The sequence below is a fragment of the Stegostoma tigrinum genome, chromosome 37 (assembly GCF_030684315.1).
Source record: "Stegostoma tigrinum isolate sSteTig4 chromosome 37, sSteTig4.hap1, whole genome shotgun sequence".
Classification (NCBI taxonomy): Eukaryota; Metazoa; Chordata; class Chondrichthyes; order Orectolobiformes; family Stegostomatidae; genus Stegostoma; species Stegostoma tigrinum.
In genome coordinates, this window is record NC_081390.1 from 13,329,210 (window position 1) to 13,356,756 (window position 27,547).

A 27,547-nucleotide genomic window follows, 5' to 3' on the forward strand; every position below is an offset into this window, starting at 1 on the left:
CAATCAAAAACTGCAGCTGTTAAGTTGGATTTAAACCACTGATGACTTTATCATTCTTTCAATGTCATTGCAAGCAGTTCTTTTTTCTAATTAATGTGGTGATTTCGTTGGACTATCTAGGGTCCTGTATAGTACACATATTCATTGTAAAGAAAAGGCCAATGCATTCTGGTGTATGATATCCCACTTGTTGTGCAAAGTAATTTGAATACATTATCATCCAAAGTGCACTTCAACAGGATCATCTTCAGTTTATTTGCTTTGACTTGCCATCTGCTTTCAGAGAACTACAGCTCAAATGCAGTCAGTTGGAGTTCAAAATTCTGTTTATCAATAATAAAATTGTCAAGGATGCAGGTGGCTTAGAAATAAATTGGTATTCAGTTGTCTAGTGACGGAACTCAAAACAAGTCATACTTTTATCACACGGCTGACTCAAATGAACAATTCTTTTGGTTCAAATTGCTAACCAATACGTCTCTCAAGCAATGTATTAAATGTGATATTCTGAATGAACTCACTCTTAAACTCAGAGCTCCCTTGATTCAATAATCGATTTTGGATCCAGATGAGTCTCTTCATAAGTATATTTTTAAGTGAAATGACGACTCATGTTGCAGATGAATAATCACTGTGGAAATGTTTCTACAACATCAAGCCATGTCAAGAAACCCTTTCATGAACTGTATTTTGATGATTTGGGCCATGACTAACGAATGAAACATGATACATTTCTGTCACATCTTTCATGTATTATTGTCATTGTTCACTATATCAAGTTTTGCAAATGCTACCAATTCATTTTAAGTTTCCTTGAACCTAGAGATTAAGCTATTTTCAAATATACAGTGAATCTTCAATAATCATTTCAGCATACTAGCCACAAAATTGTACGTTAATATACATCATTGCAGACTGCAACTTCAGAACCTAAGTAGAGGTTTCAAGAGGATAAAGTGGGGAAGACCAACAAAAAGGCTGTTGCCATATATGTCCTAATATTGAGCTGAATTGATATATGATGGGGAGCAGGCACTTGCCTGATCTCTTGTTTATGGAATGATGTTAGGATTCACAGACAAGGCAAACAGATAAGTAAGAACACTACAAAGAAAGTGTGAGCAACTATGAATTAGTTCCAATACATCCAGACAGAAGAAACAACAAACTAGTGAGTGAATCAAATCGAAAATAATTTCAAAAGTATAAAAACTATCTGTAACATATTCTACTTCTACAATTCAAGCAGGCATGTCCTGCTCAAATGATGCACAGCTCAGCACTAGAAATAAAGCATCTTCAATTTCCAAAAACAGGGCACAACATAAGAGAGGAATGACAGGATTTTATGTTTAGAGGGCAACTGTACAGTAGGATTCTCAGCAAGATCTTTTAATGATAGAACATCTTCAATTTCCTTAATGAGAACCTCATTTTTGGAAATAAGAAATGCACTGTTGTTCATCTAAACTTGTTTGCTCACTCTACTACCAGAGTTGGTGAGGAAAAGGAATTTCAGAGCTGGTCTTCTCAATATAATAACATGTCACAGCAACAGCTGGAAGTTCAAACCACAATGTTAATAAACAAAATTGAATGGACAACTAGTTGAAGTTAAGATTGATGCAGGAGCAGAGGTGTGGGGAAATGGCAACTGAACTAAACTACAATTAATGTAATCAGCTTTCTTACAAGGCATTGATCGTAGGCAACTTTTCGAAAAACTTTGCACTTTTTACAAAATATCTAATCTTACTAGCCAGGTATTTCCTGTACAGTGCTACCTTTTGTGCTGTTATTTTATTCCAAACGTTTTTTTAAATGCTAAAAAAGTGGCATTTACTTCCCATTGCCATATCTTACAAGACTTTCTTGAACACATTTTCTTGTCACATACTTCAGATGGTAAGACTATGCATCAACACCTAATTGTCAGTAAAATTGGAATTCCACAAAACTGAAACATCAGTTAATGTTAACAGTGCCAGTTTGTAATTTCAAAGCAATTTTATCACAAAAGCATTCAGCAGGAATATTTCTTAAATATATATTAAACCAAATGCAGATTCTGTTACTGCCATCGTGCGTTTATCATCACTTTCATCTTCACTGAAATCATATGTATTTAGTATATTAAGATCTAAAGGACTAATAATTTTAAAAATTCCTTACAACTGCCCAATAGGTAAAGAAATGTGCCAGTGACTAATAGACCAACAATTCATAAACGGCATATTTGATAAGTCGGCATTTTTCAGGTGATTATAATAAATATTTTATAACAATCTTGAAAAACTGTAAAAATTGTAAGTATAAAATTAAAATAAAACAATGTAATATGCCATTCTTCGAATTATAGGGGAATGTTTAATAATGACATCATGTTACAATTGCCAAGAATACTGAATCTTTTCCTCTGATTGATTTAAAGTAAATGGCCAGTTCAAATGGCTTCTAATAGAGTCAGAGTAATACAGCATGGAGACAGGCCCTTCGGCCCAAACAGGTCCACCATGGTGCCCAATCAGCCAGTTCCAATTGCCCACATTTGGTCCATATCCTTCTAAACCCTTCCCACTTATGTATCTATTCAAATTATTTTTATACGTTGCTATTATACCTGCCTCAACTACTTTCTCTGGCAGGCCATTCCAATACACACCAGCCTCTGTGTGAAGAAGTTGCCCCTCATGTCCTTCTTAAATCTTTCCCCTCTCACCTTAAATCTATGCCTTCGAGTTTTCAATTCCCCATCCTTGGGAAAAAGACCATATGAATTCATCTATCTATGCCCCTCATTTTATACACCTCAATAAAGTCACCCGTCACTGTGCTACATTTCATTTGATAAACTCCTAACCTGGCCAATCTATCCCTGTAACTCAGGCCTACCAGTCCTGCCAACATCCTCAAATCTTCTTTGCACACTTTCCTGTTTAAATATGTCTTTCCAATAACAGAGTGACCAAAACTGTACACAATACTCCAAGTGCAGCCTCATCAATGACTTATAGCTCTGTAGCAATGTCCCAACTCTTCTCAACGCCTTGGCCTAAATGTCCTCATCGTGACCCTGTCTACCTGTGACACAGCTTTCAACAGACTGTGTACTTGTTCTCCTAGGCATCTCTGTTCCACAACACTCCTCAGGACCTTGCCATTTACTAGTCCTACCTTGATTTGGCTTTCCAAACACCTCATAGTTATCTGTACTGAACTGCATTTGCCAATTCTTAACCCACTTCCCCACTTGATCACGATCCCTCTGTAATTTTTGATAACTTTCCTTGCTATCAAAGATATTTCCTAATTTTATATCATACACAAACTTGCCAATCATGCCTTGTACATTCACATCCAGATCATTTATGTAATTAACAAATTACAAAGGACCCAGCCTTGACTCCTGTGGCACACCACTAGTCACAAGCTTTCAGTCAGAGAAACAACTTTCAACCATCAACCCCTGGACTTCCTACAATCGAGTCAATTTTGAATCAAATTAGCCAGCTCTCCCTGCATCCTGAGCAACTTAACCTTCATGACGAGCCTGACATGTGACTTTGTCAAAGGCCTTATTAAAGTCTGTATAGACAACATCCATTGCCCTACCCTCATCTATCCTCTTCCTTCAAAAAACTTTCAAGGATCTGTCAGCTGTGACTTCCCATGCACAAATCCATGCTGACTATCCCTAATCAGACCTTGACTATCCAAATGTTGGCTGATCTTGTCCCTCAGTATTCTCTCCAATAGCTTGCCTATCACTGATGTCAGGCTCATTGGCCTATAATGTTCTGGCTTGTCTTTGCTACCTTTCTTTAACAATGGAACAACATTAGTAACCCTCCAGTCTTCCAGAACTTCACCTGTGGTTAATGATGAAGTAAAAATCTCTGCAATTTCTTCCCTAGCCTCCCATAACATCTGAGGATGGACATGATCGGGCCCTGGGGATTTATCCACCTTAATGCACTTTAAGGCTGCAAACATCACCTCTCTGGTAATACATATGTGGTCCAAAACATCCTCACTGGTTTCCCTTATTTCCTTAGCATCCATATTTCTCTCCTCAGTAAACTTGGTGATATTGAAACAAATGTGATTGTCAAGACAGGTTAGACAGAGGATCTCAATCGGCGCAGGCTTGGAGGGCCGAAGGGCCTGTTTCCTGTGCTGTAATTTTCTTTGTTCTTTGTATACCTGCTTATGATTACAGTACATTCAGCACGATTTACAACTCTTCAGCTACTGAAACAGTGTATGTTCAAAGGCAGAAAGACCCAGACAATATCCAAGCTTGAGCTGAAACCTGGCAAGTAACATTCTTGCCACACAAATGCCAGCCAATGACCATTTCCAAAATGTGAAAAGGTAACCAATGCCCCTTGACATTAAAAGGGTATTATCATCACTAAAGACCTATCAACATTCTAGGAGTTGGTTACTAATGCAGATACTGAACTGGTCTAACCTTTAAGTACAGTGGCTAGGAATTCTGCAGTGCGTAACTCACCGCATAAACTTTGTCCACCATCTGCAAAGAACAAGTCAGGAATGTGATGGAATACTCCCCACTTGTTTGGATGAATGCAGCTCCAAAATCTCTCCAAATGACAGCACCTTCCAAACCCAGGAACACTTCTATTTAGAAGCACAGGGAAGTAGATCATTACAACACCACCACCTGCATGTTCTTCTCCAACCCACACAGCATCCTGACATGAAAATATACCATCATGGCTTCAGCATCACTGGTTTAAAATGCTAGAACTCTGTCATGAATGGCATTGTGGCTCTACCTTCAAAAATGGTTTGAGAAAGCAGCTCACCATCAACTTCTCAAGGCCAACTGGGATTGGCAATAAATATTGGCCCAGTCAGTAACATCCACATCCTATGACTTTTTTAAAATTCATTATTTTGAATATTTGCGACATAAATTTGAAACTCACTTGGACTGTAATTCTTTGGATAACCCATACTCGCAAATAAACTAACAAATCTATGACAATTTTTGTAGCAATTTTCCCCCCAAGAGTCACTGCTTCAAAAAAATGATTTGAAAGGATCTAATGAGCCACAATGCCATTCATGACAAAGTTCTAGCATTTTAAACTAGTGAAGCCGAAGTCATGATGGTATATTTTCATGTCAGGATGCGGTGTGGGTTGGAGAAGAACATGCAGGTGGTGGTGTTGTAATGATCTGCTTCCCTGTGCTTCTAAATAGAAGTGTACATGGATTTGGAAGGTGCTGTCATTTTGTTAAAAATTTCCAATTCCCATTTCTAGTTTTAGACATGGTCCCTTCACAATCTATTAAGATCCAAGTAAATGGTTCTTGGCAAATTGATACTAGGATTAAATCTGCAGCTTTAATTGATGTTTGGGGTTTCCTCACTACTTGACATGTACGCACATCCAGCAAAATTTGACAACGTCTTTATGTAATTCTGGCCAATGAAAAAGTTTTATTGTTTCAGGGTGTGTTTACTTAATATCTAAATAACCTATTATTGGAATTTTGTGATCCACTTGCAACATTTTGAGGCAATGCTCTGACGGGAAAATGACTTTACTGACTGTTGCTCATTCCTCATCAGCTGGTATTTGAAGTGGCCTGCATTTTTTTTCCCAGTTTGAAAGACATATTCTAAAATCACTCAGGTATCAATCGTAATTCATTTAGAGTCAGTGCTTGATTTGGTCATTTCGATTCAGGAAAATCAAAGAATTGTGGAATGAGGGAAATCAGAAACAAAAACAAATTGCTGGATAAACTCAGCACCTGTGGAGAGAAGTTAAACTTCTCAAGTCCTGTGGAAGAGTCACTGGAGCCAAAATGTTAACTCTGCTTTCTCTCTACGGATGGTGCCAGACCAGGTGAGCTTTTTTTCAGCAATTTCTGTTTTTGCTTCTTTCAATTCAGGATCCACTTGCCCCATTTCTATTAAAAAAGATTCGTGAAACATGTCAACCTTATTCTCTTGCTCATCATCCTCTTTATCTAAATGTTCAAAAATTGTATCCAATAACTTCGAAATTCAGTTGTGTCGCTTTTTCATTTGTCCAATTTCCTGCCGAATTCTGTGTACCCGAAAGCTCATCACAACACAGCCATTAAACAATCCAGGATATTCCTTTTGTATTACCTCATGAGTTGGATGATCATCCAAACTTTTCCTTGAGAAATCAAAGCTGGGGATGGTGAAGATGATGACGAGGGTATGACCGTGTTCAGCTATGAGACCCCCGAGCTGATTTTAGCTGGGTTGGAAGTAAGCACTCCAGGAATGTGATAAATGGAGCACATTTTTTAAGTCAGAGTCACACGACACCAGGTTATAGTCCAACAGGTTTATTTGAAATCATAAGCTTTCACAGCAGTGCTCCAAAAGCTTGTGATTTCAAATAAACCTGTTCGACTACAATCTGATGTCGCGTGATTTCTGATTTTATCCACCCAAATCCAACACTGGCACCTCCACATCATGGCTGACACATTTTTAAGGTTAGAGGAGAGAGATTAAAAAAAAGGCAATATTTTTTCTACAGAGGGTAGTTTGTGTGTGGAATGAATTTCCCGGGAAGTCATGGACGTGGGCACAATTACAACGTTTAAAAGACACTTGGTCAATAGGAAAGGTTTGGAGGGATACATGCCAGGGGTAGGTAGGTGGGCCTAATTTAGTTTGGGATTATGTTTGGCTTGGACTGGTTAGACCAAAAGGTCTGTTTCTGTGCTGTATGACTCTATGATCATGAAGAGTGGTGTCACAATCTCGAGCAGCTGAACAGCCTTACCCTATTCCAATTTTCTATGTTTCTATCTCAGCTTATTTTACCTCTGCTGCTGGTTGTTACAACGCCCTCAAGGAGGCAAATATCTTGGAGCCAGTCAGGTCATTTCCCCAAGAAGAAAACAAAGTCAATTCCTTCCATCGTTGTGTTTCATAACAAACCATAAATTGTCAATTCACTATGTCATATTCCAATTAACGCTGTATAATGGGACTGGCTTGTAACATCCACATATACCTTCAATTAATATTTTCTCCTTCACTAAACCTTCCAGAAGGCAAATTGTACCAAAAAGAGCAACTGACTTGCTTCTGTCTCTCTCAATACTTGACTGGTTTACCTCCTTGATAGGCAGCAACAGGAAACATCTTTCCTGTTGAAACAAAATACATAAACCTCCTGTGGCCTGATTCACATTTTCATAAGTTGAGCAAGAATTTGCTTCAGCATCCTGAATCATCTCTCCATTCTTAGCACACTGCAAGGAAATCTATTGAATCCATATAACACCTAGGGTTTTAATGCCTATTTCCTTTCTGATTCCTCCTTTTCTTGTTTGAAAACTGCATTGGCTAGGCTCTTCTGCTGAGGTAACAAGTTCCACAAACACTTTCTGGGACAGAAATTAAACGCATTTCTAAACTCAACTTCAGTGTCTCCTGAATGAGTTTTTAAAAAAAACTCACTTGATCCTAGATTCTTCAGACTGAAAACAAGGTTAAGACATGAAATGGTTCCCTACCCAACATGGTAAACATCTTTTCAATCAACACTGCAGGGGTCCACAGTCACTGGATATATGAAAAATGCTGGATTCAGGCACAGCTGATTAAGGACCCTCTGACCCTTTTTCTCGGGGGGGGGGGGGAGACGAATCAACCTTCACACAAGCAAGCAACTCCCATCTGCCTCCGGTTTGAAATTCCAATTCCAAAAATGATACTTACATATAAATTCTAAACCTTTTATCACAGCATGAGAAAACCATTGAATTCAAGTAGATAATTCATAAACTAAGAGTGTTCTGTAGATAAAACCATACTAGTTAAATATCTTGCAATGTTTTTGTATATTAAATGGCTGTGCAAGTTGCTCTGTTGTGTCCAAATAAAAGTCGGCCTCAATATTAAAAATATAAAATGAAGTAGATCAAAAGCAGAAAAAGACATTATTCTAATAAGCAATGACTTTCCAACTAACCAGCACTATTAAAAAAATTAGTTACAAATATTTAAAAAAACAAACCGTCTCATTTCCGAACAGGATATCAACGTAGGGAATAATTTTCATCAGGTCTTCCTTAAAAAACTGAGAAATGAATGGGGCCGATAGATTTAGGCCCAAAATCTTATTGTTTTCAGAGACGTGCTTTGCCACTTTCAGAATAGATTCTGATGACACTGTAATGAAGAAGCCCTAGAAAGGAACAAAATACAGAATATTACTGAGCTGTGGTGGAAGGCACAAAATAGCAGAGCTTCTATGCAAAAAACCTCCAATAATACACCCTATAATTAACATCCAACTAATGAAGAGCATCATAAACTTAATTTTAAAACAATTTGCCTGAATTTTTCTTTAACAATGTTATGGACCAGACCGGACCCCCTCAAATATTTCAAGAAGATAGCCCAGACCTCAACTATTTCTTATTTTAAAGGCAAATAGCAAGTTGTGTTCCAGATGCAATGCCAAACTACTCAAAGTTAAGCAAAACACAATTTATTCAAACACTACAGTTAAAATTAAACAAAGAAAGAACTTGGAGTAACTTAATTCTATTGGAAAACCTCACAGAATAATCCACACAATAACTATTACTAATTAACTGTTCCAATATAGTAACATCCCACAAACACACCGTTAGGCAAAAGGGCAAATTCACAAAATGGAATTTGTCTCACATGCAATCTAGCAGCCTAGGAAGAGAACCCCAGCTTTTGACTGTAATTCCACTTCAAGCCCACAACAGAAACTGAAAGCTAACAATCCTTGATATATGAGAGAGCTTGATTAGACCCACTCAGGCTGCTTCTATTGCTCCAACTTTGAGCAGAAAAAAAAAACCCAAGGCCTCAAGTTGTTTATCTACTCATAGTCTGCTCAACACCTGTCCCCCAATCTCTCTCTAAAATAAACCAGGACAAAACACACACCTTAAAGCCACGGTATCATCTCAACAATACAACCAAGACCATCAGTTGTTATTATAAGATAAATCTGACAATATTCTATTTGTTTATGGGATGTTGGCAGTGCTGGCTGGGCTGGCACTGTCATTTCCATCTCTACGCGCCCAAAGACAGTAATCAGCTGCCTTCTGTTATGCACTTAACCAAACCCCCGGCAGATATAATCAAGGAGATAGCCTAGACCCTAACTTCTTTCTTATTTAAAGACAAGTGCAAGGTGCTGTGTTCCAGATGTAATTTGATATGTCACATTAATTGGCTTTAAACAAAACATTCTTCCTGCTTACTCTCAGCTAAAATACAAATGCAAGAAAGAACTCTACTGGAAGACTCAAAGGACTAATAGTTTATTTAAGTACCTAACAGCAACCATTCCAAAATAATAATATTCCATAAACACACCCTTGGCAAAGGCAAAGTCAGTAAAATAGAGATGGTCTCACAAGAGAGAGATGGATGGAGTTCTTGAAGGTAGTGGAATCATGAGTTATGGGGTTAAGGCTAGAACAGGATACTGATTGTGGATGATCAGCCATGATCATAATGAATGGTGGTTCTAGCTCGAAGGGCCAAATGGCCTACTCCCGCACCTATTGTCTATTACTGGGCTTGTATACACTTGAGTTTAGAAGGATGAGAGGGAGTCTGATTGAGACATAAGATTATTTAGGGATTGGACACTCTGGAGGCAGGAAGCAGGTTTCCGCTGATGGGTGAGTCCAGAACCAGAGGACACGGTTTAAAAATAAGGGATAGGCCATTTAGAACAGACTTGAGGAGAAACCTCTTCACCCAGACAGTGGTGGATATGATAATGGCACCAGAAACAGAACCATAGCTTTTTTGCTCTAAGGAGAAAGGTGTTACAGCTTCCACAACCAGTTTCAAAGCCCCAGCAACTTACAGTCTTAGTCTTGCAGCCAAACAGCACAAAAATAGACCCTTCGGTCTAATTGCACAAAGCTCAAGTAAAACTGCCTCTATGGAAGCCTGACTCCACCCATTTACCATAAGTTTCGAAAAACCCAAGGCCTCATAAGCTGTTTACTTTATTGAGTTTGAATAGACATTTCATAAGCTGTGGCTCAAAATTTCTCTTCTAAAAAACCAGGACACAGTATATCTTTTAAAGCCATGGCAACATCATACTTCCTGTACTGTTGCTGTCTTGGGATGTGGGTACATCCACAGTGCTGTTAAAAGGGGAGTTCCAAAATGTGCCAGTTTAATATAGTTTCAGAGCCCTTTAAAGTACAGGCCATAAGGAGAAACCTTCTTCAGTACTGCCTTGTCTGCACTGGGATGCTACTTGGTTCCATCTGAGTGTAACTAGAGTTTAGTGAAACAGCGAGTTAAGAGAGAGAGATCATCTCCTCTGTCACCTCCTTTTCCCTCAAGGTATTACCTCTGTTCTTTCATATCAAAGTAAGGTCTTTGGAAATTTGGTGCATAAGGAGGAAGAGGAGCCAGCTGGGGAGGAGACCACTGACCAAAAAAAGAGTGGCATCATAGGAAAAGCCATAAGTTTACTGGTTGGCAAAGAACTGTCAATTTGAATAATTTGAAAGTGACTTGGAAAAGATAAAGGTAAATTGAAGAAGTATTTTGTAGATTAAATACTAAATACCAGTGGGGAAATTTAAAAATACAAATTCAAAAACTATTAAATAATTTAGAGATGCAGGGCCAGGAAATGTGTTGTGCATGCATAAAGTGCCAACTGCAGGGCTCCACTGTGGTTCATAGTGACCACATCTGTAGCAAGTGTTGGTGGCTCGAAGAACGCCAGCTCAGAGTTGATGAGCTGGAGTCTGAGCTTTGAACATCGAGAGCCATCAGGGAGAGGTAGAATTTATCTGGATTCCATTTCAGAAGACAGTCATAACCTGTTGGTTAACTGCTTCAAATCTGGCCAGTGGACAGGGATAGGTGGGTATGACTACAAGAGAGATCCTGAATTTCGTACTGGAGAAGCTTCAACTCTTCACCTTGTCCTACAGATATGAAGTGTTTGCCTCTGTTTAGATGAGGAAAAAGGGCTATAGAGACGATGTCCAAACTGACCATTGCACCATGGCACAGGAGACCATTTAATTGGGGGAATCAAAAAGTGGTAGTGGTAAGAGGATTCTACAATTAGGGATACAGATAGCATCCTTTGTTTACAGTCGAGAGTGCTACATGGTGTGTTGCTTGCCTGGTGTCAAGGTAAAGGACAGCTTGAATCAGCTTGAAAGGATAATGAAGTGGGAGGGGAAGAATTCATTTGTCGTATTCTATGCTAGGACCAACAACAAAGGCAAATCGCACTGTCTGAGGAATAATCAGGAATTATGAACAAAATTAAAAAACAAGTCTTCAAAGGTTATTAATCTCTGGATTATTACCTGATCCACATACAAATTGGCCAAGAGATAAGGGGCTCCACTTCATGCGGCACTGGCATCAGTATTAGGACAGGAAGGAACTAAATCAATGGGATGAGCTCCACCTGAGCCAACCTGAGACCAAGGTCTTAGTGGAAAGGATAAATAGGGTAGTCACTTTAAATGAGTAATTGGGGATGGGAGGAGAAAAAAAAAGACAGAGAGCCAGAGAGACAGATATGGGGGAGACAGAGAGGAGCTCAGTAGAAGTCAATACAGTTTTGAAACCAAGAGTAACATGACAGAGTAAAGAAAGAGCAGCTAGGAATTCTACTTCACGGCAATTGAAGTTAGTGTACTAATTAAGGTGGAAGAGAGACCAATAAACAGGTGAATAAAGCACCAGTACTAAGGGACAGGTTCAAGTTTATGGCCCAAATTAGGATTCTATATACAACTACACAGAGCATCAGCAATAAAATAAGTGAGATGCAGGTACAAATTCAAATGATATTGTAGCCATAACTGAGATACACTGCAGGCCACTTGGGATCAGGAACTAAATAAACCAGGTTATAAATGTTCACACGACGGAAAGGAAAAACAGATGAGGTACAATAGCCTTACTGAAACAAAGTTACTTCAGTAATGAGGCAGGACTTAAGTGGAGACCATATTGGTGGAAGTGAGAAATAGTAAATCATCCAAAACTGTAATAGGTGTTGCGTACTGATCCCTGGGTAGCAGCTCTGAAGTGCTAGATTGTATAAATATAGCAATTTTGGAATTAGTAATGACCCTGATTTAATCAATAACCTAGTTATGCATGAACATTTAACAAACTGTGATCACAAAATGGTAGAGTTCAATGTAGCACTTGAAAGTTTTAAAAAGCATAAATCAGCTTCTAGAGTTCTGAATTTAGGCAAGATCAGCTTTTATGAGATGAGATGGAGAATGTCCACAGTAAACTGGGAAAACCTGCTAATTGGTAAAACAACACAGGAACAACACAGAATGTTTAAAGAAACATTTAAGAGAAAACCAGTTTACTGGGGAGCTTGTTCTTGACAGAATAAAGGATGGGGTGATGACACATCTCCTGCTTGACTTCCGCCAAATTTTTCATGCTTCACATGTTTAATGGCAGCTTTGACTTCTGCCACACTAGGCAAGAGTCCAAGATCATCATTGACAGGGAGTTTGGAGATTTCCTCAAACAGGAATGTGTCCTGGTTCAAGAGCTCTTCGAATTGCTCCTTCCATCAAAGGCTCTCTCAAAAAAGTTCCGTCCTTACTCCACACCGGTTTGAGCCCAAGGTATTGGGGCCCTTACATTGTTTCAATGGCAATGAAGAAGCACCAGGTATCACATTTGTTGGCAATGAGTTTCAACTCCTCAGCTTTCTCATCCAGGTTCTTGATTTCCTTATTATAATTATACTATGAATTATACTGTGTGAGACACAATGGCAATTCTTCAAGCAGATTGATTGTAGAATGCTCACGTTGCCTTCCCTGGTTGCAGATGTGAAAGGTCCTCTGTGGGAATATCATATTAATGCAAATACTAGATTAACAGATATTTCAGATGATAGAACAAAGTGTGGAGATGGATGAACACAGAATGAAGGGTCTTGGCCTGAAATGTCAGCTTTTGTGCTCCTACAATGCTGCTTAGCCTGCTGTGTTCATCCAGCTCCACACTTTGTTATCTCGGGTTCTCCAGCATCTGCAGTTCCCATTATCTTTGATCACAATTTCAGATGATATGTCCTCTCAAAGTCTGCTGGCACCTGTATATGGACTGAATGGCAACAGCCATTTCTTCATGAGAGAGAGGTCATTCTAGACCATTGTTTTGATGGTAAGATGAAAATTCTGAAATACAAAACTGACTTGGAGCATTGATTTTCAGTACAGAAACAAGTTCCTGCTTTTGCACTACACAGATGCTAGCAAACCTGTTTACTTTCTCCAGCACTTTGTGTTTGTTTCAGAGCGACTTTGACACCAAGGCCACATGAGACTTGTGCAGCATCAAAAGAGCCCTAGCAATGGAAATCCAGGAGAAAGGAATCCAAGATTCAAAGTCGTACCTAGAAGGAAAATGGTTTGTGGTTGTTGGAGATCAATCACTGCAGCCTCAGGGCATAACTGCAAGAGTTCCTCAGGGTAACATCTTAGAGTAAGCCATCTTAAGCTGCTCAATTAACGATCCTTCCACCATCATAAATCTATAAGTGGGGGTGATTGTTGATCATTGCACAATGTTCAGCAGCATTCATGACACATCGTGTACTGAAGCAGTCCACATCAAAATGCAGCAAGAATTGGACAATATCGAGGCTTTGGCTAACAAGTGGCAACTGTAAGTACCAGACATACAATGACTATCACCAACAAGTGATATTCTAAACATTATCCCTTGATAATCAATAGCATTACCATCACAGCCTCTCACTATCAACATCGTGGAGGTTACCATTGCCCAGATATTGAACTAAACAAGCCACATACATAGCACATCAGAGGCCTGGAATTCTACAGCAAGTAACTCGCCTCTCATCCTCCCAAAACTTGCCCAAGTACAAGGTACAAGTCAGGTCTGTAAAGGAATACTCCCCACTTCCCTGGAGGAATGCAGGTCCAATAGCACAAGAATTTTCACTGTACCCATGACCAAGTAGCCTGTTTAATTGGTACGATGTTTGATTAACATTCATCCCTGATGCACAATAGCCAAGTGTGTACCATCTTCAAGATGCACTACAACATGTAACCCAGGTCCTTTGAATCACCTTCCAAACCTGTGATCACTACTATCTGGAAGTAGAAGAACAACTGATACATGGGAACACCACCAACTGTAACATTCCCTCCAAGACAGACACAACATTGATTTGGAAATGTGCTGTTATTTCTTCATCGTTTCTGGTTTAAAATCCAGAAACTTCCTCACTAAAAGCACTGTAGGTCTACCTATACCAAGGATAGCTACAGTTCAAGAAGGCAACTGATACCCACCTTCTCAAGAAGGCAGCTCATCATCACCTTGTCAAGGGCCACGAGGAGTGGAGGAGTTTTATTTAAAATAACCTACAGTGTGGAAACAGGTCCTGCGGCCCAACAAGTCCACACCACCCCTTGGAGCATCCCACCCAGACTAATTCCCCTGTAACCCAAACACCCCTGAACACTATGGGTAATTTGGCATGGCCAATCCACCTACCCTGCACATCTTTGGACTGTGGGAGGAAACCGGAGCACCCGGAGGAAACCCACGCAGACATGGGGAGAAAGTGCAAACTCCACATAGACAATTTGTAATAAACGTTGGCCCAACCAGCACAGCCTGTTTCTCACAAATGTTTCGTAACAGAAAATCACCAGTATCTGCAATACTTAATTTTAAATAAACAAGGATTTTACATATTTCATAGCAATTTGTAAACAATTTATAGCTCAGGGTCAATTCAATGATCTATTCATCCTGGTAATTAACATGTGCAATGGCTTCAATAGAAAAAAACTGAAGAAAATGTACTTAACAAATGCTTTTGAGAGACATGCACTATAATTACAATTCTGCAACATAAATGCATACTTCCATTCTATAAAATATTATGGATCATGATGTAGTTGCAGTGCAAGAATCTGTCTGTTGAGAGATATGCAAATAGGCTGCATACATGATGTTGCCTTCGCTGTACCCAATCTGTGGGTTTAAGGCCTACTCCACATCACAAAAACAATCTCAATCAATCGCCAATGCTCAACTGTGGAAGCAATGTATTGTTGCAAATGTCAGCTTTCAGACGCATCGGCTAAACTGGTCTGCGTGTTTAGCTCATTGTCAAAGTCACATGACAATATTAAAAGAATATTCCTCAAAGTACATCCATGAACCATTTTTTTCACAACTGAAAATTGTTAAATGGCCACCATTAGGCCTTTTTTTAAATTCCAGTCTTTGGTGAATTTAAATTTCACAATTGGTCCTGATCGGATTCAAGCCCATTTTCCCACAGCACTTACCTCAAGTGACGGATCAATGTCCAGTGACATTACCACTACACCTCTAATTTCTATCATCACCTCTGATTTGATCCTTACAACTGGGGATTGTCAAATCTTCATATGGTACCTCTCCACACAAAGCTGATGGCCAAGATAATCCTTATAAAAGCTAACTAATTTAAGTGTAAAATAATTTTGTTCATTAATGAAAGCTTTGCCTTTTTGCTAAGTTTTTGGTAATACATGCTCATGAGTTGAATTATTTTTAATGACAATATGTTTGAGATACATATGCTCAATTTCAACACACTAACATGACTCACTGGATCTTTGCCAATTTATGCTGGGGTTGTCAATCTCACCTAAAGTGTATGTAAAACAGCACCTCTTCAGCTCTGTTTATACTAACATTCAGATTAAGTTCAATGCAAATTGATTTTCTAACATTTTGCATAAAGAACAATTTTCAGAAGTACTTGAAAAGCTAATTGAAATTATTGCTGAAAAGAGAAACATTTGCTGAAGCTTTTTGTCTTGCACTCATCTGGGCCAAAGAAAGAATGTTAACTTGCAAATGATCACAACTGATAGAAGAAAAGGATGCTGATTGATTAGCAAATCAGATTTGCCAAGACATTGCCATAACAGAAATCCAGAATAGAGATATTAGGCTTGACAGTATTCTGTTTAGGTCTCTGCATATTAAGTTATACATATTGCTTTTAGCAAGCGTAAATGAGCCATGTTACCAACTTGAATAATTATTTTAAAATATTCTAGCCATAAACACATTCAAGTTTGGGGAACACATTTAAAAACACATTCCAATTTTTGTTTTCCAAGCATGTTTGGTTGGGTATGGTCTGTACTCTACCAATTATGAACAAGTGGAGCAACATATCATTTGATTTAGTCATAATGACATTATGACTAGGCATGTCGACATGCCTAGCACTGAAATTCATACATAACGTTCATCAATTGTGTGACAGTCATTCTGTTAGTGGGAAATATCATTTGCATGGCCACTGAATTATAGAAGCATGAAACAGCCATTCAAATTAGCTAAGTACTTAAGTGGTACAATTGTTTTCAACAGACATAAATGAAACATGGGGCAAATGCAAAATTACAGTGTTAATGATTAACTGAAACTCAATAAAGGCCAAGACAGCGCTCCAAAAGTTGTGTATTTAAACGCTCCTCTGTTTAACTAATTCCTATAAGGGGACTGAATTTCCTGAACTAGCATTATACTATTATTATGGAATAGTATTAAACAGCTGAAGTAAACAGTGAAATTCCCTCATGTTATTCTGAAAGACCACGATACTCACGTATCTTTGGAACTCAGAATTCCTAAAACACAAGTACTGCTGCATTGATACATTTCCTTGAGCACCTCATCAACACAATGAAGTGAAATTATTGCTATTCATCAATTGTACAACTGTTTCTATTTGTGAAGTAGCATTTCCAGATCATCAGAAACTCTTTTGGACATCACTATCAATATTTCAAAATGCATATAAGTGGATCTTTAAAATTGGCACAATATGAAACTTAATGGATTACCTTCCATTTGGATTAAAAAACTCTCGCTATGATAGTGATCAGTGAAAGTATGCATTGTTAAAACTAAAGGATAATTCAAAATTCGCAACAGTGGAGTTATGGGAATTCCAGTTCAAGTCAACATAGGTTGGAATGAAGTTAAACTCAACACTAAAAAAGATGAGCTGATTCAAACTGTTCCAATGGGACAGTGGCAGAAATGAAGGGGCAGTGATTTAATCATGGCAAAGAAAAGTAAACTACTACCCCTCACTGGAGGACCACACTGGAAATCAAGCCCCACTATTCCCAGAGATGTCACAAAAGTTAAAGATTTTGAAAAATACACAGAATTCCATGATCCATGTGATTTTCTGATCCAGGTTGACAGAAAGCATGGATCTGGTTTCTGTATGTGACAACCATCAGGACTTAATGATTCTAGGTACTGGTAAACAATATAAACCATGGTGAAAAATTCAACTAGTTAAAACTCTACCCCATTTATGAATTTCCCCTCTAAACAAAGACAAGTGGGGAATAAAACATGGAGGTTATGGTAGAGGGAAAAAACTGGGAACACAGTTCAGTGGTTACTGTCAACAGGATTCGCTGCGATAATTTTTGTGCAGATTAATTTCTTTCTGAAGATGTTTTCACTTGTTTATAGGAAGCACAGGATGACTGGTTCATACTTATGAAGGTGTCTGACTTATTAAAAGTCACTATTTACAGCAACGGCTGAAAGAAAAATAAACTGGGTTTTCTTTAGTTTTAAAGCAGTTTCCCTGCCGGGAATAGAGAGAGCACCTTAGTTTACAGAGGACTGGTGGGTTCTCACTGTCTCGTACATAGCCTTTAGCTATTGGGCTACCTGGGAACCAATCACAGTAGTTGGCAGGCTCAAGGGCTTTGTAATCAATAACTTCTAGTTCTACAGGTTGCCAGCTTATGCATATGTACATATTCATGGCTCCAGCACATGTGTAAACTTTCCACCACTTCTTCAACAAGTACTTGTGTAAACAGCACTCTCTATGAATATTATCTGCTTTTCAAGAAGTGCAAAAATTCCTCAATAATCTTTGGTTTTTACAACAGCTCTTTTCCCAGTTCTGTCCACAATCAAAATACAGAAAAAAAGCAGTCTTTTACAAATTAACATACTGAAAAAAATGCTAGGACACACATTGTCGGGCATCGATAATCTGTAAAAAGAGCAGTAGACAGAGATCACAGAAAGAACAATGGATACGTGGGAGTGGAAGAAACCATGCTGAGGAAAAGGGTGTTCGCAGATAACAATATCTGGTCCAACTCCAAAATCATGGTTTACAGAGCTGTGCTGGTTCTAGGCCCCCTATACTGACTGTTGACAGCAGACACCTCAAGGTGCCAGAGCAGTACAACCAACACAAGATCCTGTGAATCTGCTGGGAATACAAATGCACCAACACAGCACTCTCGATCAGGCCAACATTCCCAGCATTTAGGCACTGACCACCCTTGACTGTCTGTGATGGGCTGGTCATGTTGTTCACATGACCAATGAGACTCCCCAAGCAGGTGCTCTACTCCGAACGCCAAAACAGGTGTGCCTCAGATAGACAGAAGAAATGCTTCAGTGAAACCCTCAAGACCTCACTGGTGAAATGCAGCATTCCCACCAACAGCTGGGAATCACTGGCCCAAGACCATCTGAAGTGGAGGAGCAGCATCTGGAAAGGTGTTGAACACCTCAAGACTTGCCTTCAGGAAGTGGAAACCAGGTAACAACAGTGAAAGGAGTGCCACACCAATGCCCCATCCATGTCCTCCCATGACCACCTTCTGCCCCAGACATAGGCATTTATGCACTCAACTGAAGAATGGAAGAGAGTTACCTTTGTCTGCGAGGGACTGCCAACAGTGACAAAGAAGTCGTAAGTAGTATTAAAAGAAACAAAAAAGGATATCGGGGCAGAAAATACAGTGGGAACTTGCATGAGGCATTTTGGTTTGGTTAGGATTACAACTTTTAAAATGAATTCTACAGGGCTGATAGACATTGTTGTGTACAGTTTCTGCTCCCCTCTGACTTACATGAATGCTTCAGTCAGAAAGGAAATGATGTAGGTGGTGGCACATGAACAATCACAAAACAACCCAGTACAAATAATCCTTCAATGCATGCAATGGGAATACTGAAATATCTAGTTTATTCCTGCATGCAGACGACCTTCACAGTTAAGTCATTGAACAAACTGAGTAATTCACCATTCCCAAGAGTGTATCATCTATATGCTAATGTTTGAAGTCCATTTCCTCAGTATGTCATGTTGAGATCTCGTACGCACAGATGTAGTTCAAGTGATACTGTCAACCTACTTAGAAGAACACACAACTGATTGCTATCAGAATTTCTCTTGAACTGCCTAACATACACCAGCTGTTAGAATTGGTGATATGATGTAACACATGATTTTGTATCCAAATTTAATGCTCCCAAAGAAATCAAATTTATTTGATTCTCATTCCAAGTTTCTGATTCAGTTCGGATATGTAGTTCAATCATTATACTTAACTAACAGTTTCTTACAAAAATGACAAAAAGAAACGATTATCTTTAGTACCTAATTTCATCTAAATTGATTGTTGACAATAGTATGCAAGTAGCAAATTAATATTTTCAACACTGCAAAGGAAGTCAGCAAATCAAAAGCTTTTTAATTACTGCCATTTATATATTCAGGTGTGTAGAATCTACGAATGTTTCAATTGAGTTTTATTTGATCGCTTACCATTTTTTTCTACAATGCCAAGTACACGGCTTTTGATTCCACATGCGACTAAAAATTCTAAAGACCCCTTGCCAAGCATTATGAAGCTGTTTCAACAAATGTATTCTGAATTGCACGGCACCTGGATGCACTCTCTCTCCAGCTTTGCAATGCTGCCCTAATGAGTTTTTTCATCCCTGTAGTATACTTGGACTGTATTTGTCGACAACAAAATTAAAATGCTTTTGATGAATATTATATTTACAACAGTTTGAGAATTCATTACGGCTAATCTCATACTTATGCAACTGACTGGAGGATTAGCATAATAGAACAGCTCAGCTAACAAATTTCTGTCACTTACACAGTAGTTGTCAGTTCTTAAATCAATGGTTAAAAATAATCTAGCAGGAAATCACGAATACTTAAATTTATAACAGATCAGCTGAAACCTCTCTTTAATCTGTTTTATTGCTGACAAATTTGTTCCATGACTATTAGTGAACTGAGGGCAATCTCCTCTTCTCTGCATGACGTACCTGACAATTTAATCATTGGTTTTCCAATTTATTTTTCTGCTCATCACTTTTACACCATTTTCAGTTTAACATGCTGCCACTTTTAGTCATCCAGGTTGTAATGCTGCTACAGAGATGTAGATTTTCCTTTGGCCAATCAATTATATCCAAAACCAAAACTCATCACAAGCTAAGCAAGCTAACAATTAGACAATCTGCTTGATTACAATAGGTTAACCAGCCACAAAACTCAAAAGCACCAGATATCAAAAAGTATCATATTTTGAAAAACAGGAAAATATTGTGACCAAAAATAAAACTAGTTTCAGAGCAAAATTGATAAACTGATTTTGACAACACAGCCATCATGCCGCAACATATAAACGTGTTCTTCCCACTTAAAGCAGTAAAAAACTTCATCTCATGACAGTCTACTACTCAATGCTGTAACTTTCTTTGACATGTTAAATTTTAAACAAATTAAAAATTGACTTTTCATTGGAGTGAGCTGTGAAAGCATCGAAATACCAAAGGTTTCCTTCTAAGTGGTATACTTTACAATAAGGACTTGCAAGTTTTCTCTCAAAGTTCAGAGAATGTGGTCACACTTCATTTCTACGTCTGGATCCTCAAAACGTAAAGGGTTACCCCCAGGCATTCAAGAGAAACAGGAAGGTCGTGGAGTAGTTCCCTGCTTTGGAAACTGGTGAAGGTGCTGGCCCTTCAAGGGAGTACAGACAAACGTCTGCACACCATAAATGGCTCAGCTGTACAAGAGGCAAGGAAGACAAAAGGGAGGGCAATAGCAACAAGGAATTTGCGTATTTTTGATTGTTGACAATTGAATGCAAGTGATGGACATTTATGTGCCTTCAGATATGACTCCAGCATGGTACTTTACTTCCTTGGGACCAGGATCAAAGATGTTGCTATATTGCCATGCAGGAATACGATTGTGGCAATAAACAGAGACCTAGCCCAAGGGAACTAAGAAAAACAGGAAGGGCGGCAGTCTGGACAGCGCTAATGCACAAAAGAAAAAGGTGTAATACATTCAGAGATAATGGGAACTGCAGATGCTGGAGAATTCCAAGATAATAAAATGTGAGGCTGGATGAACACAGCAGGCCAAGCAGCGTCTCAGGAGCACAAAAGCTGACGTTTCAGGCCTAGACCCTTCATCAGAGAGGGGGATGGGGAGAGGGAACTGGAATAAATAGGGAGAGAGGGGGAGGCGGACCGAAGATGGAGAGTAAAGAAGATAGGTGGAGAGGAGAGTATAGGTGGGGAGGTAGGGAGGGGATAGATCAGTCCAGGGAAGACGGACAGGTCAAGGAGGTGGGATGAGGTTAGTAGGTAGATGGGGGTGCGGCTTGGGGTGGGAGGAAGGGATGGGTGAGAGGAAGAACCGGTTAGGGAGGCAGAGACAGGTTGGACTGGTTTTGGGATGCAGTGGGTGGTGGGGGGGGGGAGAGCTGGGCTGGTTGTGTGGTGCAGTGGGGGGAGGGGACGAACTGGGCTGGTTTAGGGATGCAGTAGGGGAAGGGGAGATTTTGAAACTGGTGAAGTCCACATTGATACCATATGGCTGCAGGGTTCCCAGGCGGAATATGAGTTGCTGTTCCTGCAACCTTTGGGTGGCATCACTGTGGCAGTGCAGGAGGCCCATGATGGACATGTCATCTAGAGAAGGGGAGGGGGAGTGGAAATGGTTTGCGACTGGGAGGTGCAGTTGTTTGCTGCGAACTGAGCGGAGGTGTTCTGCAAAGCAGTCCCCAAGCCTCCGCTTGGTTTCCCCAATGTAGAGGAAGCCGCACCGGGTACAGTGGATGCAGTATACCACATTGGCAGATGTGCAGGTGAACCTCTGCTTAATGTGGAATGGCATCTTGGGGCCTGCGATGGGGGTGAGGGAGGAGGTGTGGGGACAAGTGTAGCATTTCCTGCGGTTGCAGGGGAAGGTGCCGGGTGTGGTGGGGTTGGAGGGCAGTGTGGAGCGAACAAGGGAGTCACGGAGAGAGTGGTCTCTCCGGAAAGCTGACAGGGGAGGGGATGGAAAAATGTCTTGGGTGGTGGGGTCGGATTGTAAATGGCGGAAGTGTCGGAGGATAATGCGTTGTATCCGGAGGTTGGTAGGGTGGTGTGTGAGAACGAGGGGGTTCCTCTTGGGGCGGTTGTGGCGGGGGCGGGGTGTGAGGGATGTGTTGCGGGAAATACGGGAGACGCGGTCAAGGGCGTTCTCGATCACTGTGGGGGGAAAGTTGCGGTCCTTAAAGAACTTGGACATCTGGGATGTGCGGGAGTGAAATGTCTTATCGTGGGAGCAGATGCGGCGGAGGCGGAGGAATTGGGAATAGGGGATGGAATTTTTGCAGGAGGGTGGGTGGGAGGAGGTGTATTCTAGGTAGCTGTGGGAGTCGGTGGGCTTGAAATACACCTCCTCCCACCCACCCTCCTGCAAAAATTCCATCCCCTATTCCCAATTCCTCCGCCTCCGCCGCATCTGCTCCCACGATAAGACATTCCACTCCCGCACATCCCAGCCCAACGTACAATTCAACATTATTTTCTTCTGATGACATACATAATGTCATATCACTCTTTTGCCTTGCCTAATAGGCTCTATTTCAAAATCACTTCACCTTCGCATATATCTAATGTTCTAACCATCAGCTACTCTGAGCACGATAGCACCCTAAAGTGAAGAGTCATAATGGATTATAAAGTTTAACTCTGGCTCTCTCCACAAATGCTGTCAGATTGGGTTTCTGCAGCATTCAGTATTTGTTTCAAATTTGAAGAATTTGCAGTACCTTGCTTTTACCCCAAAATAAATCTCCCATCTTACATAACCTAATTTTGCAACGAGAAAAGATGCCTCCCACGCTAGCAAGTTGGCAAAACATTCCACAAAGCAGGCCTTGACGGTGCTCAAGTCCAATTGTTTTGAAACCTGCACAGAAGTCCTACTTGCTTCAGCAAGAATTAAAAATAAGCTCAACACCAAGCCAAGGCCTTTCTTCGCTTATTGAAGTTCCTTAACAAATGTATAAGGCTGTTTCTACCATAAATCACACAAGACAGATAAAGGGAAAGAGACAAGGTGGTGAAACAAATCTGAATTTGGAATCATAGAAAATAAATTTAACCCAGTATTATACATTGGCCAGATCATGTTTTGTATGTCACGTGCAGTTTTGATCATGTGATATTCAGAAGGGCAATGACCTTCAAAAAAGTGAAGTAGATTTCATTCTTGGGCTGATGTTTTGGAGTTGCAGAGATTCCGAAACAGACTTTGTATTCAAGAACATTAAATAAGTTCAACCTTAAGCAACTATTGAAGAAATACATACAGTAACTAACTGAATTACTTAAGTTTTCAGATATAAAACTAGGAAATACAAATATAAAACTGTCAACCTCAAACCAGAATTGCCAATAATGCGCGTGCAGGAAACCAAACAGTAGCAAACATGTAGAACAGACTGTTAACAAGTTCTTGACTAAGCTGATGTGCTCCTTTTAAACAAACAAATCTCCATTCATAAATTTTAAATAGTTCAGATCATCAGCTAAATAGATGTTAAAGTGTAATACTGACAGCTGAAAGAGTGCTTGAGAAATAAAAAGCATATCAAGACAAGTCTGAACACTCAGAAGGGTGGCAATCATGATTGGGTTGTTACTCTGCTCATGCTTTTTTCCACCAAGGACAAACCTCTGCATTTCTGGCCAGCAATCTTGATCCTATTCACTTCAGAAATATAAGGCATACTAGAAAACCAACTAGTCATTTGGAGTTAACAAAGTGTGAAGCTGGATGAACACAGCAGGCCAGGCAGCATCTCAGGAGCACAAAAGCTGACGTTTTGGGCCTAGACCCTTCATCACAAAAGGGGGATGGGGAGAGGATTCTGAAATAAATAGGGAGAGAGGGGAGGTGGACCGAAGATGGATAGAGGAGAAGATAGGTGGAGAGTAGAGTATAGGTGGGGAAGTGGGGAGGGGATAGGTCAGTCCGGGGAGGATGGACAGGTCAAGGAGGCGGGATGAGGTTAGTAGGTGGGAAATGGAGGTGCGGCTTGATGTGGGAGGATCGGGCCTGGACTGTTCATCAGAGAGGGGGATGGGGAGAGGGTTCTGAAATAAATAGGGAGAGAGGGGGAGGCGGACCAAAGATGGATAGAGGAGAAGATCCTGAGATGTTGCTTGGCCTGCTGTGTTCATCCAGCTTCACACTTTGTTATCTTGGGTTCTCCAGCATCTGCAGTTCCCATTATCTCTAGTCATTTGGAGTTTATGACTGGGAAAGTCAAACTACATCCTTCTTTTTCTACACTGGTGCCATATTCTGCTAATTTTAAATGGCTTGCCTGGAATGCACTATTTCCAGCTCTTTCAGAAATAAAGAATGTACAATTACTCATTATCCCAGGGGTCAAGGTACGTTAGCCAAGTTGGCTGGACATTTGGTTTACAATGCAGAGTAATGCCAACAGCATTAGTTCAATTCAAGCACCAGGTGCGGTTACCATGAAGACTCTCCTTCCACCTCTCCCCTTGCCTAAGGCATGGTGACCTTTAGGTCAAACAACCACCAGTCGTGTCTCTCTAATGACTGTAGTCCGATGGTCCACTATGGCTATGTCAACGTAACCTTTATCCTAAAACTAACATTTCTTTGACTAGCATTTCTTGTCAACCCATGGTAAAATTCACCTCTTTCGTCACCATCCCACTCAACAGTACCCACCCGTGCTCTTAACTGTATGAAAATGTTCATCATGAACCCCTCCGTTCTCTCTCTCCATTCCACCAACAGATGGAATGGAGAGACAACAATCAAGTACCGTCCAGAGAGTAGACAGCACACACAGCAGCGAAGCGATGTACATGGACTAACATCAACAGCATTGTGGCTGAAAATTCCTGCTTTGGCAGCCCTAGATGCACAGCATTTAGGCTTGAAACCTGATATGGAAATGCTTAGAAAGATCTTTTTTAAAAAAGGAATAGGACAAAAAAAAAATCCAAGTCTGCATGGGTTTCGCCAATTATGGAGTTGGAGCAATGTAGGTTGGGTAAAGTTAAGAATGAGAAGTTAAATTGTCCATGTGGGTGTGCCTTGTTGGGGATTCCTCAGGGTCCCGAGTTGAAACAACAATGTAAACCAACACATCATCCTCCGACACTTCCACCATCTGCAAAGACACTTTTCCTTCCCCACCCTTATCTGCCTTCTGGAGGGACCACGCTCTCCGTGGCTCCCTTGTCCGTTACACACACCCCTCCGGCCCCATCACAACCGGCACTTTTCCCTGCAACCACATGAAGTGCTAGATCTGCCCCTATACCTCCCCCCTCACCCCCATCCCAGGCCCCAAGAAGACTTTCCACATCAAGCAGATGTTCACCTGCATATCTGCCAATGTGGTATACTGCATCCACTGTTCCCACTGTGGCTTCTACATCAGGAAAACCAAGCGGAGGCTTGGGAGCCGCTTTGCAGAACACCTACCTGGCACGGTGGCTCAGTGGTTAGCACTGCAGCCTCACAGCACCAGGGATCCGGGTTCGTTTCCAGCCTCGGGTAACTGTCTGTGTGGAGTTTGCACATTCTCCCCATGTCTGTGTGGGTTTTCTCCAGGTGCTCCGGTTTCCTCCCACAGTCCAAAGATGTGCAGGCTAGGTGGATCGGCCATGCTAAAATTGCCCGTAGTCTTCAGGAGTGTGTGGGTTCTAGGGGGATGGGGCTGGGTGGGATGGTCCAAAGGGCGGTGTGGACTTGTCGGGATGAAGGGCCTGTTTCCACACTGTAGAGAATCTAATCTAATCTAAACAATGACACCTCCCAGTCGCGAACCACTTCAACTCCCCCTCCCATTCCACAGACAACATGTCCATCCTGGGCCTCCTGCAGTGCCATGATGATGTTACCCGAAGGTTGAAGGAACAGCAACTCATATTCCACTTGGGAACCCTGAAGCACAATGATTTCAATGTGGACTTCACAAGCTTCAAAATTCCCCCCTCCCCCTACCGCATCACAAAACCAGCCCAGCTTGTCCCCGCGTCCCGAACCTCTCCTTCCTCTGACTTATGCCCTCCTCCCACCTCAAGCCCCACCCCATCTCGTACTAACTAAACTCATTCCACCCCTTTGGCCTGTCTGTCCTCCCTGGACTGACATATCTCCTCCCTACCTCCCCACCTACACTCACCTTTACTGGCTCCATCCCCACCTCTTTTACTGGTCTATCTCCTCTCCACCTATCTTGACGAAAGTAAGATTAGGACCAATCAAGGATAGTAGTGGGAAGTTGTGTGTGGAGTCAGAGGAGATAGGGGAAGCACTAAATGAATATTTTCGACAGTATTCACTCTAGAAAACGACAATGTTGTCGAGGAGAATACTGAGATACAGGCTACTAGACTAGGTGGGATTGAGGTTCACAAGGAAGAGGTATTAGAAATCCTACAGAGGGTGAAGATATATAAGTCCCCTGGGCCGGATGGGATTTATCCTAGGATCCTCTGGGAATCCGGGGAAGAGATTGCCGAGCCTTTGGCATTGATCTTTAACTCGTTTAACAGGAATAGTGCCAGATGACTGGAGGATAGCAAATGTGGTTCCCCTGTTCAAGAAGGGGAGTAGAGACAACACTGGTAATTATAGACAAGTGAGCCTTATCTCAGTTGTTGGTAGAGAATTGGAAAAAGTTATAAGGGATAGGATTTATAATCATCTGGAAAATAATAAATTGATTAGGGATAGTCAGCACAGTTTTGTGAAGGGTAGGTTGTGCCTCACAAACCTTATTGAGTTCTTTGAGAAGGTGACCAAACAGGTAGATGAGAGTAAACCAGTTGATGTGGTGTATATGGATTTCAGCAAGGCGTTCGATAAGGTTCCCCACAATAGGCTATTGTACAAAATGAGGAGGAATGGAATTGTGGGAGATATAGCAGTTTGGATCAGAAATTGGCTTGCTGAAAGAAGACAGAGGGTGGTAGTTGATGGGAAACGTTCATCCTGGAGACCAGTTACTAGTGGTGTACCGCAAGGGTCCACTGCTCTTTGTCATTTTTATAAATGACCTGGATGAGGGCGTAGAAGGATGGGTTAGTAAATTTGTAGATGACACTAAGGTCGGCGGAGTTGTGGATAGTGACAAAGGATGCTGTAGGTTGCAGAGAGACATAGATAAGCTGCAGAGCTAGGCTGAGAGGTGGCAAGTGGAGTTTAATGCAGACAAGTGTGAGGTGATGCACTTTGGTAGGAGTAACCGGAAGGCAAAGTACTGGGCTAACGATGAGATTCTTAGTAGTGTA

The 27,547-nt window shown here is 40.8% G+C and overlaps 1 protein-coding gene across 5 annotated transcripts in view; it reads right to left on the minus strand.

Moving 5' to 3' along the window:
- Nucleotides 1-27,547, minus strand: part of LOC125467562 (adenosine kinase-like) — a 263,606-nt gene that overhangs the window by 47,420 nt on the left and 188,639 nt on the right. For 3 of the 5 annotated variants that reach the window (XM_048563582.2, XM_048563581.2, XM_048563585.1), the window contains exon 7: nt 8,049-8,219. The exons of the other annotated variants lie outside the window; for them this stretch is intronic. In XM_048563582.2, coding sequence (XP_048419539.1) covers nt 8,049-8,219 — 171 coding nt within the window. The remainder of the gene's footprint in view (nt 1-8,048; nt 8,220-27,547) is intronic. 5 annotated transcript variants of the gene reach the window in all.